This window comes from Typopeltis vanoorti, chromosome 21 (assembly GCF_054136105.1).
Source record: "Typopeltis vanoorti isolate ZY-2024b chromosome 21, IOZ_Tvanoo_1.0, whole genome shotgun sequence".
Lineage (NCBI taxonomy): Eukaryota > Metazoa > Arthropoda > Arachnida > Uropygi > Thelyphonidae > Typopeltis > Typopeltis vanoorti.
Window position 1 is genome coordinate 51,068,500 of NC_143569.1, and position 12,484 is coordinate 51,080,983.

The 12,484-nt window shown below is 37.0% G+C and overlaps 1 protein-coding gene across 3 annotated transcripts in view; it reads right to left on the reverse strand.

Moving 5' to 3' along the window:
• Window positions 1–12,484, reverse strand: part of Top3alpha (topoisomerase 3-alpha) — a 496,301-nt gene that overhangs the window by 323,378 nt on the left and 160,439 nt on the right. For all 3 annotated transcript variants that reach the window (XM_090411715.1, XM_090411714.1, XM_090411713.1), the window contains exon 12: window positions 6,360–6,410. In XM_090411715.1, coding sequence (XP_090267841.1) covers window positions 6,360–6,410 — 51 coding nt within the window. The remainder of the gene's footprint in view (window positions 1–6,359; window positions 6,411–12,484) is intronic.

Sequence of the window (12,484 nt, forward strand, 5' to 3'; positions counted from 1 at the left end):
ATAATAATAATAATAATAATTTATTCACTTGACTTCCTACTATACCACTGCTTGTTCTATAGCTTCTCCATTCACAGTTCAGTTGATAATTTTAATGATTTTGTCTATTTTCATTGTCTTTGTTTTGTTATGGGGTGCTTAAGGGTCAAAGCTGTATAACTGAGAGGAAACCGCCACATAGCCTTTAAAGGAATGTGGAGAACCGACCAGGGCTTCTGACCTAATGTCCAATCCTCACCTTCTCGTGGTGCACCCTGTTGGGTATCTACTTGGATACTGAACAAATGAGGATGGGCTGGCAATTTGGGATTTAGCCGACCAAATTGTATTCTTATTGGTTAAACCAAAATAAAAAATGATGGTACAACATGACAAAATTTCATGCCGACTGGGGAGTCGCCCAGTTAAACAAGGTCCCCGTTGTTTTCGCCAGGGAACCAGGGCGAACAGCGAAAAGTCAGCTACTGGAACAGATCTGAAAACAAACCCCAACTCAACATCACCAGAGTTAAAGATCGGTACTATCAACGTAAGAAGCCTGAATGGCAAAGAAATGGAGCTAGCTGAGGAATTAGATAAGTACCAGATCGACATAATAGGGGTGACTGAAACAAAAAAGACTAAAACTGGTGAGATCTTACTGAGCAATAAATACAAAATGTTATATTCAGGAAATGACAATCAAGGAAAAGGAGTAGCAGCCATAGTATTCAACACAAAATACGAGGCTAATCTTCTTGAAAGGCAGGCAGTCTCAAGTAGAGTAATGTGGGCAAATATGAGAATGGGGAACTGGACAATGAGACTTATTTGTGCCTATGGTCCCACAGAAGGTTCTACTAAGGTAGAAGTGGAGGAAATTTTTGAGGCTTTAGAAAAAGCAACTGACACAATGAAAAAGAAAAAGTTGGTGATTGTTGGAGATCTAAATAGCAGAGTAGGAAATGATTGAGACATACAAAAATATTTTTTGGAAAAATTTGGAGAAAAGAGCAAAGCTAATAATAATGGCAAATATCTGTTGGATTTTTGCTCAGGACATGGACTGGTTATTACTAACACCATGTTCCAACATAAAAATGTGCACAAATTCACATAGAGAGAAGAGGCTAGGAATAAGAAAAGTCTCATTGACTATGTTATTGTTGATAGTGATGCTTTCTCCATGGTGCAGGACATCAGAGTGTACAGAGGATTTGAAATTGGAAGTGATCACTATTTAGTCTTCAGCAGGATAAAATTGAATTTCATATTGAAAAGAATAACATGTAAGAAAGTTTTAAAGTGAATAAAAGTTGAGCAGCTCTCAGATGTGAACTGTAGACTAAAATACACAAAGATTATTGAAGAAAAAATGAAAGAGTTTGAGAACAGGAATCAAACCTGGAGATTCAGTGGCAAACTCTGAAGAAAACATTGATTGATTCTGCAAGAGAGGCATGTGGTGAGGTTGTCTGCAAAGTTAAAAAAATCAGAACTCCCTGGTGGACACAGGAAGTTAAAGAGGCAGCAAAGGAAAAGAAGAAAGCATATCAAAAGTTCCTGTCAAATAAGTCAGCTTGTGCTCTTAGAGAATATAGAGACAAATGCAAGAATGCTAAACACTGTGTAAAACTAGCTAAACAAAAGTCATGGGAGGACTTTGGCAAGAATATAGAAAATAAATATCAAGAAGGTGGCAAAATATCCTCGAGGTTATTGAAGAAGCTTAGGAATGGAGGAAAGAGTGCTGTAAAAGGAGTTAGAGATGATAAAGGTGACATGAAACTGGAGAAAAAAATATCCTTGAAATATGGAGTAATTACTATGAAAAACTGCTAAATGAAACAAGCAGTGATGACAGCACAGTGGTAAAAAACACTGACCAGGCATGCAAGCAGGAATACATATCCATACTTGAAGTAGAAAAAAACATCAAAGGCTTGAAATATGGAAAGGCAGCTGGATTAGATGATATTCAACCAGAAATGCTTAAGTATGGTGGTATAAGAGTCTTACAGTGGCTGCACTGCATAGTTCAGAAAGCCTGGACAGAGGGACGAATTCCCAATGATTGGAGTAGAGCTCTCATAGTACCCATATATAAAAAGGGAAATAAAACTGAATGTGAGAATTACAGAGGTATTTCCCTACTGAGTGTTCCTGGCAAAATCTATGCAAGTATACTTGAGAAACAGTTGAGAAGAATTGTGGAAGAAATGCAAAGACAAAGACAATGAAAATAGGCAGAATCATTGAAAATGTCAACTGTGTTGTGAATGGAGAACCTGTGGAACAAGTAAAACATTTCAGCTACTTAGGCACGATTTTTACTGAAGATGGTAAATTAAATATAGAAATAGACAACAGAATCAGCAAAGCTGGTATGGTGGGAAGTCAATTGAATAAATTCATATGGAATAAGAGAGAAATTAGTTGGAACACTAAATTAGCTGTATAGAAGACAGTGTTCAAACCAGTTTTAACTTATGGATCTGAGAGCTGGGTCAGAAGTAAAACACTTGACCAAAGACTAGAGACCGCAGATATGAGATGTCCTGAGAAAGATTAGAGGCGTGAACAAATGGCATCAATTGCAATATCATATTAAAAACGAGGATATTAGGAAAGAACTTGACATTGTCTGCATCCAGGAATGCGTTAGCAGAGCTAATCTCAGGTGGTACGGTCACCTAAACAGAATGGGCAAAGAAAGATTAGCAAAACAAGTGTTCTCTGCCAGGTTGGCAGCAAAAAGACCCAGAGGATTGATACAGTACAAAGTGCCTTAGACGATAGAAATATAAGATCTGATAATGTTGGAGTCTTGACAAGTAACAGACTGATTTGGAGGAAAATTGTAGATAGAAAGTTAGTAATGATATAATTTTTTCATGTAGTACTATCATATCCTGTACACCCCTTGTGGGTACATGGCAGGAATTTGATGATGATGATCGTTTTGTTATTACTGACGTTCATACCAAATCTATTACAATCACAATTATTTAATTTCGTCAGGGAATCTTGCACTGGATTTATTTAAAAGTATAATCATCCACATAAAGTGAAGAGCCTGAGATTAACATCTCCAATTTTGATAACAGGTTTAATACCATTTTCCTTCATAATGTGATCCATTAGATAATGAATAACAGAGGGGATAATGTACATCCATATCTGACACCAGATTTTACATGGAACCATCTTCCTGTACTTCAATTCTAACTGCTGACCTACAACTCAAATAAAGACTAAGTATTGCTTGATATAATGTCCTATTGACACCATATAACAATAGCATTTTGAATAGGCTTTTCACTTGGCACCTTGTTATATGCCTTTTCCAGAACTATAAAACTTAAATACAGATCTTTGTTATATTCCCATGATTTCTCAACTATTTGTTGTGAAGTGAAGATCTGATCCTGACAGCCTTTATTTGGCCCCAATCCAGCTTGTTCTTCTCCATGCTTCTCTTCTATAATGCTTCTCAACCATTTCTCAAGTATACTGCCATAAATCTTACCAGGAACACTCAGTAGAGAACTACCTCTGTAATTCTCACATTCAGTTTTATTTCACTTTTTATATATGGGTACTATGAGAGCTCTCTCATACTTTCATACTTCTATACTTGAGGATTTCTGGTCGAATATCATATACTCCAGCTGCCTTTCCACATTTCAGGCTTTTGTTGGCTTTTTCTACTTCAAGTATGATATGCATTTCTAATAGCATTCCTGTTGAGTGATTTTATCACTGTGCTGTCATGACTGTTTCATTTAGCAATTTTTCGACGTAATTACTCCATACATGAAGGATATCTCTTTCTTAGCCACTGTATATGAGTTGCCCAGTCTTGAAATTACTTCAGGCACAAACTTTTTTGCTTACACTTGGATAATGGATTAAACTAAGAATATAATTTCTTGGCATCTTTAATCAATCTTTTTCTCCCATTTTCATGTCACCTTTATCATCATTAACTTTTTTACAGCACTCTTTCCTCCATTTCTGAGTCTTTTCAACAGTCTCCAGAATATCTTGCCATCTACCTGATATTTATTTTCTATGTTCTTACCAAAGTTTTGCTATGCTTTTTTTTTTATCTAGTTTTACACAGTGTTTAGCTTTCTTACATTTGTCTCTTTAAGAGCACAAACTGACTTATTCGCTAGGAACTTTCAATATGCTTTCTTCTTTTCCTTCACTGCCTCTTTAACTTCCTGTGTCCACCATGGAGTTTTGATTATTGTATCCTTGCAGACAACCTCACCACATGTCTCTATGGCTGAATCAATCAATGTTTTGATAATTTTTCACTTGGTTATACTGTAAATTAGACGCCAAGTTCCATAGAAATGTCACAAAGTAGGAAGTGTTGCATTGCCCAGAATGTTCAGATACCACTTGGAGCTCAATGTTTCCTGCACCACAGAAGTCCATGCCAAACTAGAAAAAATAGGAGCATACCATCACACCGCCAGCTCCGAATTTCACAGTTGGGGTTAGGCACTCTGGTAAGAGATGTTCACTGTGCATCTGTCACATCCACGCTGTCCATCTGCTTTTTAGATGGTGTAGCATGATTCACTGCTCCATAACAGCTTTCCAAGCTTCCATACCACAATGTACATGCTCTTTGCACCACTGAAGACGATTCTGCATATTGGTTCAGGTAATGTGGGGCTTGCATGTTGATGTTCTACCATGGAAACTCATGTTGTGAGCCTCACTTCTGAATGTTTTTGTGAGGATTCATGTTCTATGGTCACATTTGGTGAGTCTGGTGGATCATCCATTGTGGATAGCACTTGCAGTTGACCCCTGCACTTCCATCTCAGTATGGTATCACTGACTGTTGATAGCCCAATTTGTCAACAATTTACTGAACAGATAGACTTGCAACATGGCACCCTATCATAATGCCTCACTGAAACTCTTCCAGTTCTCTTCTCACAGCCATTTCACCTGGACACAGTTGCACTGAGTTGGGAGCATCATGTTCCTCCAATTTATACTGGCTACAAACACGACTTATTACATTGCATGATGCACCTTGCCACATGGAAGTGGTTCTTGACTTCTTTCCAAGCAGTGATCTGTAAACCAGAGGAAACCATTTTCAGACTCTTGAAGATGAAGATTTTTAAATTTTCAAACAGTTACTGGACAGATGCAACTGAGACATGCGATATTATATGCATGTTGTATGGCTCATTTTTGTATTCAGAATTTAAGTGTTGTTATCAGTTTTTCTATCTTCTCTCTCAAAGAAGCTCCTGACATATTGAGCAAAATATATAGGAGTAATAAATTACATTTAGTTTTCTCTTAGATGTGTGAAGCAGTTGTTTGAAAAATATAGTATGTCTAATACATGTCTCTATTTAAGAACTAGTAATTGTAGGAGATTCACTCAATCAACAACATATTTATCATACTGAACCTTAAAATCCTTAACACTCCCAAGCATTCAGCACTGACCCATTTTCCATGTAAAAAATTGACTCTCTGCCTCCTCCTTCGCCACACCTTTATACAACTTCCAGAGGTGGCCTCTTGTTCTTCCCCCTCTCATCTTCTGATCTTTTTATAATTCCATCTGTATTAATCCAATAAAATCCCCTTACCTCTTTTACTGCAATTTACAATCCTTTAACCTCTGTCCATAACCAACTTCTAGAGTCCTGATGTTGCCTTTAACAAATAACAATCCTTATTCAACTTAAAGTACTATATCATAACATTATGCATATCATCTATATATCTGTATCAGCAGAGCTAAACTAAGGTGGTTTGGCCACTTAAATAGACTGGTGAAGAAAGGTTAGCAAAATGGATGGTTGATGTGAAGATGGCAGGAAAGAGACCCAGAGGAAGACAAAGATCTAGGTGGATTGATTCAGTTAAAACTGCCTTAAAAGAATAAAATGTTAGATATGATAATATAAGAGTGCTTACAAGTAATAGACTAATTTGGAGGAAAATTGTGGATAGGAGATTAATAATAATGTAAACTTCATCATGTAGTGCTCTTATAGTAACCTGAACACCTTTTGGGGGTATATATCAGGAAATTGATGATGATAAAGATATCTGTATCTGAATCTCAAAAATATGACCATGATGTTAATTACTATTCTATACTCAGCTGAAGTTATATCTTTTTATGTGTTATATATATTTATCTCTTCCTCAAATACAAGAAAAAGGAACTGAATAGAAATTAAATAACATTTATTACTTCAATAGGAAAATAAATCAGAGAAAATATTAAAAATAATCCTCATACATTTAAATGCATTTAAAAATAGGATAAGAATACAATAAAATTTTTAAATAATATACAATAAATTAGTTATGGAATAATATACCTCTATAGCATCTGGCTGGAATACCTCTCCAACTGCATACTCTGGAATAATCTAACAAAGGATAATTAATGAAAAGTGCTTCAATTAAGTGACACTATAGCTTGTAGGGATCAAAGATATATAAAAATAATAAATTTAGTTTGATCCTTTATCCAAGTGTAAGCAAACAAAGTTTGCACCTGAAGTATCTTCAGGACTGAGGCAACTCATGGTAAAGGGTGGACCAAGCTCTCATCACTCCTTGTCTCAGTATCTCCCATAATGCAAAGCGCATCGCCTTGCAGACATGTATAATGCTATGCATTAAGGGAAGGGCCATTACCCAGACTGGTTTCGACCTTTATTGAGGTCTTGTCAGTGGGAGCCAGACCCAGAAGTGGTGATAGCAAGGCAGAAGCAATGGAGAAGTCATATTTACCTATATGAGTTGCCAAAAGGTGTACCACCTTATTATTAAATTACTCTGGATTTAGAGAAAGATGTTGGAAGTTTTTTTTTCCCACTTGGTTAGACTATAAAAAATTTAGTTTAATCCTTTATCCAAGTGTAAGCAAACAAAGTTTGCACCTGGAGTATCTTCAGGACTGAGGCAACTCGTGGTAAAGGTGGACCAAGCTCTCATCACTCCTTGTCTCAGTATTCACCTTTACATGAGTTGCCTCAGTCCTGAAGATACTTCAAATGCAAACTTTTTTGCTTACACTTGAATAAAGGATTAAACTAAATTTGTTATAAAAAGTCCTAACTTTTAAATCAAAAGATGGGATTTTTTGGAAGTTTGCTAATAGCATTTTTATGGTAAGAGTGATGGCTGTACATATAATCAAATAAAAGAAAATATAACAAACTATGATATCAATCATGTATAAATATTTCAGGTTTCAAATATGAACTATGTGAAAAGAAACAGTAATAAAATATTCACCTGGACAGATATAAAAAAATAAATTGAACAAAAACAGAGACTAGTCCTCCTAACATACATTATCAAAATGCCTCCGTAGCGCAATTGGGAGAATGATGGTACATTGAGCCCTTCGATTAGAAAAGGCCTAAGTTCAATTCCCATCGTGATGGGAGGAATTGTAAACGCATGTCGGTTGCGGCATTGTTAAAGTTTTGGTTGTTTGCGGATTTGTAATAATTTTTAGCTTCTACTACTTTTTTGTACTCTTACTTGTGTTATTTAATTTCTCTTAATTGTACTCTTTTGCTTTCTTAAGATTATCCTATCCCTTATGATATCTCTTGTCTTATTCCCCACAACTAGTCCCTAATGCTCCTATATAAGGTGATGCTGTTAGTGAATTGATCTAAATACTAGACAATTCTCAGGTACAGATAGCAATCTCTTAAGCTGAAAGGAACTTAAGAAAATTTATTTGATTTGTGACTGCGCCACCGAAGTAATTAATAAGTATCAGAGATGAGCTATAACCTATAGGATAATTCTATCAATGGTCTAAGGCTTAACAAATATTACACTATTCCATACACTTTATACAGTCTCACTTTTAATCTTATTCTGACCTTAACTCATAACCTTAAACAAAATAAAGAATCATTCATTTACATAGAGAAAAACCTCATAATGTTGGAGGTTTAATGGATTTTTTACAACACTCAGAAAGGTTTAAAAAGAATTTAATACTTCCTATATTTCGTCCTAGTCACTAGGACATCTACGGGGATTACAAAAATAACTAATGTAACATAACACAAATATCATACAATACTAAGCCCAACCACGTGGGTGACACTAAAGTCCTATCTAGATGGAGCGCCCTCTAAGGGCGGTTGTAGGTGGCCTGGAATATAAAGTAGGATCTCTGGTGATGAGTGTTTCCCAAATTTTCGGAAGCTTAATGCAACCGTATTTATTAAGATTTGGTTGATTTCTAAGAGCTGCTGCTGCTGCTTCTAAGAATAGTCTCTCTTTCTTGAATTTGCTGTGATGGAGCATGGTGGTTTTCTTCCATGATACTCTGTGGGTGGTGTCCAAGACATGGTCAGCCAAGCCTGAATGACTATAGTTGTGTTTACAGATGTAAGACTTGTGTTCCTCTAAGCAGATGGATGCTGATCTGCCTGTCTGTCCAAAGTACGATAGCTTACAGGAACAGGGTACTTTGTAAACTCCAGGCAGAGAGAGAGGAGGGAGCTGATCTTTTGTAGAATGGATAAGGATAGCAAGTTTGCGGTGGGGTTTATATGCTGTGTGTAGGTTGTACTTTTTTAGAATCTTGGCTATTTTTTCGGATGTGCCACGGATGTAGGGTATGGTGATGGCATTTTTAAATTCTTGTTGACGAGAAGGACCGGGAATGGGAGAGGAACTAATTATTTTTTTGATACTGTGATCGCTGTAGCCATTGGAGAGGAAAGTGTTGTGTATGTAGTTAAGCTGAGTAGTGAGGGCGGTTCCACTGGAACAAAGATTGTGGGCTCACTTGGTAAGAGTTTTAATAATGACATATTGTTGAGAGGGGTGGTGGTGTGAGAGTTTGTGAATGTATCTGCCTGTGTGTGTGGGTTTTCTGTATACAGTGAAGGCAAGTGTATCATTAGGCAGGTGTGTGACTAAGGTGTCTAGGAAGGATAAACAATTGTTCTTTTCCTTTTCCATAGTAAACTGGATTCTTGAATGTAGGCTATTGAGATGACTGAGAAAGGAGTCTAATGTGTCTAGGCCATGACGCCAAATAGAGAACACATCATCTACATATCTTAGCCAAATAGAAGGTTTGAGTGGGGCTGAGTGGCAGTTCCCTCTATCTGCTTGTAGATTTTGTTCTTCCAAGAAAAATACCCAGAGTTAATGGCAAAGGAAAAGAGATCTAAGATGTCAGAAGGGAAAACTTTTTGTAAGAGAGATAAGGTGTCAGTTAAGGGAATATTAGTAAACAAAGAGAAGATATCAAAGCTTACCAATATGTCTGCTTTATTCAAGATTCTATGAGGGCTTTAAAGTGGGTCGAGTTTTTTATATAGGAAGTGGACCTTCCAGTGAGGGGGGTCAGAGAGTTGGCCAGCTGTTTAGACAGTCTGTAGAAAGGTGCATTGGTGGCATCTACTATAGGTCTGAGTGGGGAATTGGGTTTGTGGATTTTTGGTAAGCCGTAAATTCGGGGGGGGGGGGGGGGGAAGGTTTAAGTTTTTTCATGATGTCGGGGGGCCAGGAAGATACTTTTTTAAGTAAGATTTTTAATTTTTTAACTTGTGTTTTTGTGGGGTCATGTTGTAGCGGGATGTAGGTAGCGCGATCACGGAGGATAATATTCATTTTGCGATTCATTCTCGTCAACAAGAATTTAAAAATGCCATCACCATACCCTACATCCGTGGCACATCCGAAAAAATAGCCAAGATTCTAAAAAAGTACAACCTACACACAGCATATAAACCCCACCGCAAACTTGCTACCCTTATCCGTTCTACAAAAGATCAGCTCCCTCCTCTCTCTCTGCCTGGAGTTTACAAAGTACCCTGTTCCTGTAAGCTGGCATACTTTGGACAGACAGGGAGATCAGCATCCATCTGCTTAGAGGAACACAAGTCTTACATCTGTAAACACAACTATAGTCATTCAGGCTTGGCTGACCATGTCTTGGACACCACCCACAGAGTATCATGGAAGAAAACCACCATGCTCCATCACAGCAAATTCAAGAAAGAGAGACTATTCTTAGAAGCAGCAGCAGCAGCTCTTAGAAATCAACCAAATCTTAATAAATACGGTTGCATTAAGCTTCCGAAAATTTGGGAAACACTCATCACCAGAGATCCTACTTTATATTCCAGGCCACCTACAACCGCCCTTAGAGGGTGCTCCACCTAGATAGGACTTTAGTGTCACCCACGTGGTTGGGCTTAGTATTGTATGATATTTGTGTTATGTTACATTAGTTATTTTTGTAATCCCCGTAGATGTCCTAGTGACTAGGATGAAATATAGGAAGTATTAAATTCTTTTTAATCCTTTCTGTGTTGTAAAAAATCCATTAAACCTCCAACATTATGTCTTCACAGCACTTAAGCCTCTATACACAAAGAGAAAAACCTCATGTCCTACAATATCTCAATTTTGCTATATTATCTCCCTAAAAGTTACCTCATATCTACCTTTCAGTCCTAATTTGTTTCTATCCACTACAACACTAAAGTTCTAGGAATGTTACAATCAGAAGGTCACAATTCTCCTTTCGCACCTTACTGATAATACTGGAAAATGTACTCACAAGTCCATTGAGACATTACTTTCCTTCAAGTCCTTGTGGTCCTACTATGTTTCTGCAGACTGTTCGACTTGTTCATCTGTGCAGGCCTTCTTTGCACGCAGCTCAATAGTCGTTTCTTCATGGGTTCACACTTGCAGGAAGAGTGATTTCTGTTTGCTAGTGGTACTGGATAGAGTCGAAGGCGCCCTACGTCCGATGCACTGAGCAAACTCCTATGCAATTTATCACAGAAAATCCCCCGTCGCTTCCCATAGCCATGGATGCGTTCAGACGAACTGTCCCAAGAAGAATGCAAAAAATGAGAGAGAGAGCCTCCTAATGCCCCCTACATACTCCTTTTTTCAGGTCCCTGTTTTAGGGTCGGAGACCCCCCCCCGAATGTCCCACGTGCACACTGACGTCAGTTGTCGTGACCTTCATTGCTGGGCGGCAAGAGTTCCTTCTTTCAGGGTCAGAGACCCCCGAATATCCTGTGAACATTCTGAAGTCAGCAGCTGAGATCTTCAAACCACTTTCACAAACTTAATTCTCTGTAATGCCCTTCGCTTGGGGCATAAACACTTCAAAAATAGATCATCTATACAATTTCACTTTGAGAATTAAATAAAGTGCACAATCTTAACAGCTAACTTAACTTACAATCTACAAGCATTTTTGCATTGTTGCATTTTCCAGATACCCACACAGGTTTACAAAATTTTCAGCAATGAGTAGTTTAGAGTTATTTACAATGTGAACAACCTCTGTAAAAATCGATGCTAAATTACAGGAACTTTTGCTGCATCAAATTTTACAGAATCTTTATATGGACTTTTTCAATTGAAGGTGAGTTAGCCGATCTTATATGGAGGCAGCAGGGTTTTTTCCTCCCAGAAACTCGGGTTTTTCATCCTGCATATAGACAAATCAGCCCTTCAGAACACATGCAATTTACAGACAAAAAATACTTGTTGTGATTTTGGTGGGCAGTAGATGGCGCTGATGTAGATTGTTAAATACTATTATGTTCATATATAATCTTATTAAAATGTGTTATCAAATCTTCAATTATATCTTGTCCTTTGTGCCTTTGTAAAAACTATAGTTATCTCGTTTAAACCTTTCTTCTTAACCTTTACTATACTTCTGACCGAAAATAACATACAGCTCAAGTGTGCAAAACTTAAAGAACAAAGAAATCGCCTCAGGCTGGAGCCAATCTCTTTGTCTCAAAGTCCTTGTGTTATTCTCAACTGAATTTGGAAAATTTATTTAGTTTCTAGCTGCGCCACCAAATTCATGGGTGGGAGGTGAATCTCCCTCCAAAGAATAACACAGTAAACCACACTGAACTTTTCTCTCTTAATTCTAAGTAATTCTATGAACTTAAATTTTCGGTTATGCAGTCGTGACAATATCTATTTTTAAGGCTCACACAGATTCGAATTAATGAGTAGTGCATTGGAAATAGAAATCAGGCAAGTTATTTAAAAAAGAAAACAATTTATTTAACATCAATGAAATGTACAATGGGTCAATTTTAAGTTCTAAATAAATTAGCTTCTATGCTTCAAATTACAACTAATGACTACGTTTACAATTTAGTTTCTCATCATATTCAATTCTAGTAAGACCAGGTGTCTATAATTTTCTCTCATTAATCATGGTTATACTCAGATCAATCTTACATAACATTCTGCAGGCTTAAGCAATAGCTATAACATAAAATACACGATGTCTCACTTTAAATTTTTGCCACACCTTCTCTCACATATAACAAAATATTTTAACTATCAGCATAAGGCCTAAAGTCCTCAAGTATCACTATAAAACAAGTCCCTTAATTAAATCACCGTCACAATCTTTTTCTCTAGTTAAGCAATGGAAAGATCTTACTTGAACAGAGGT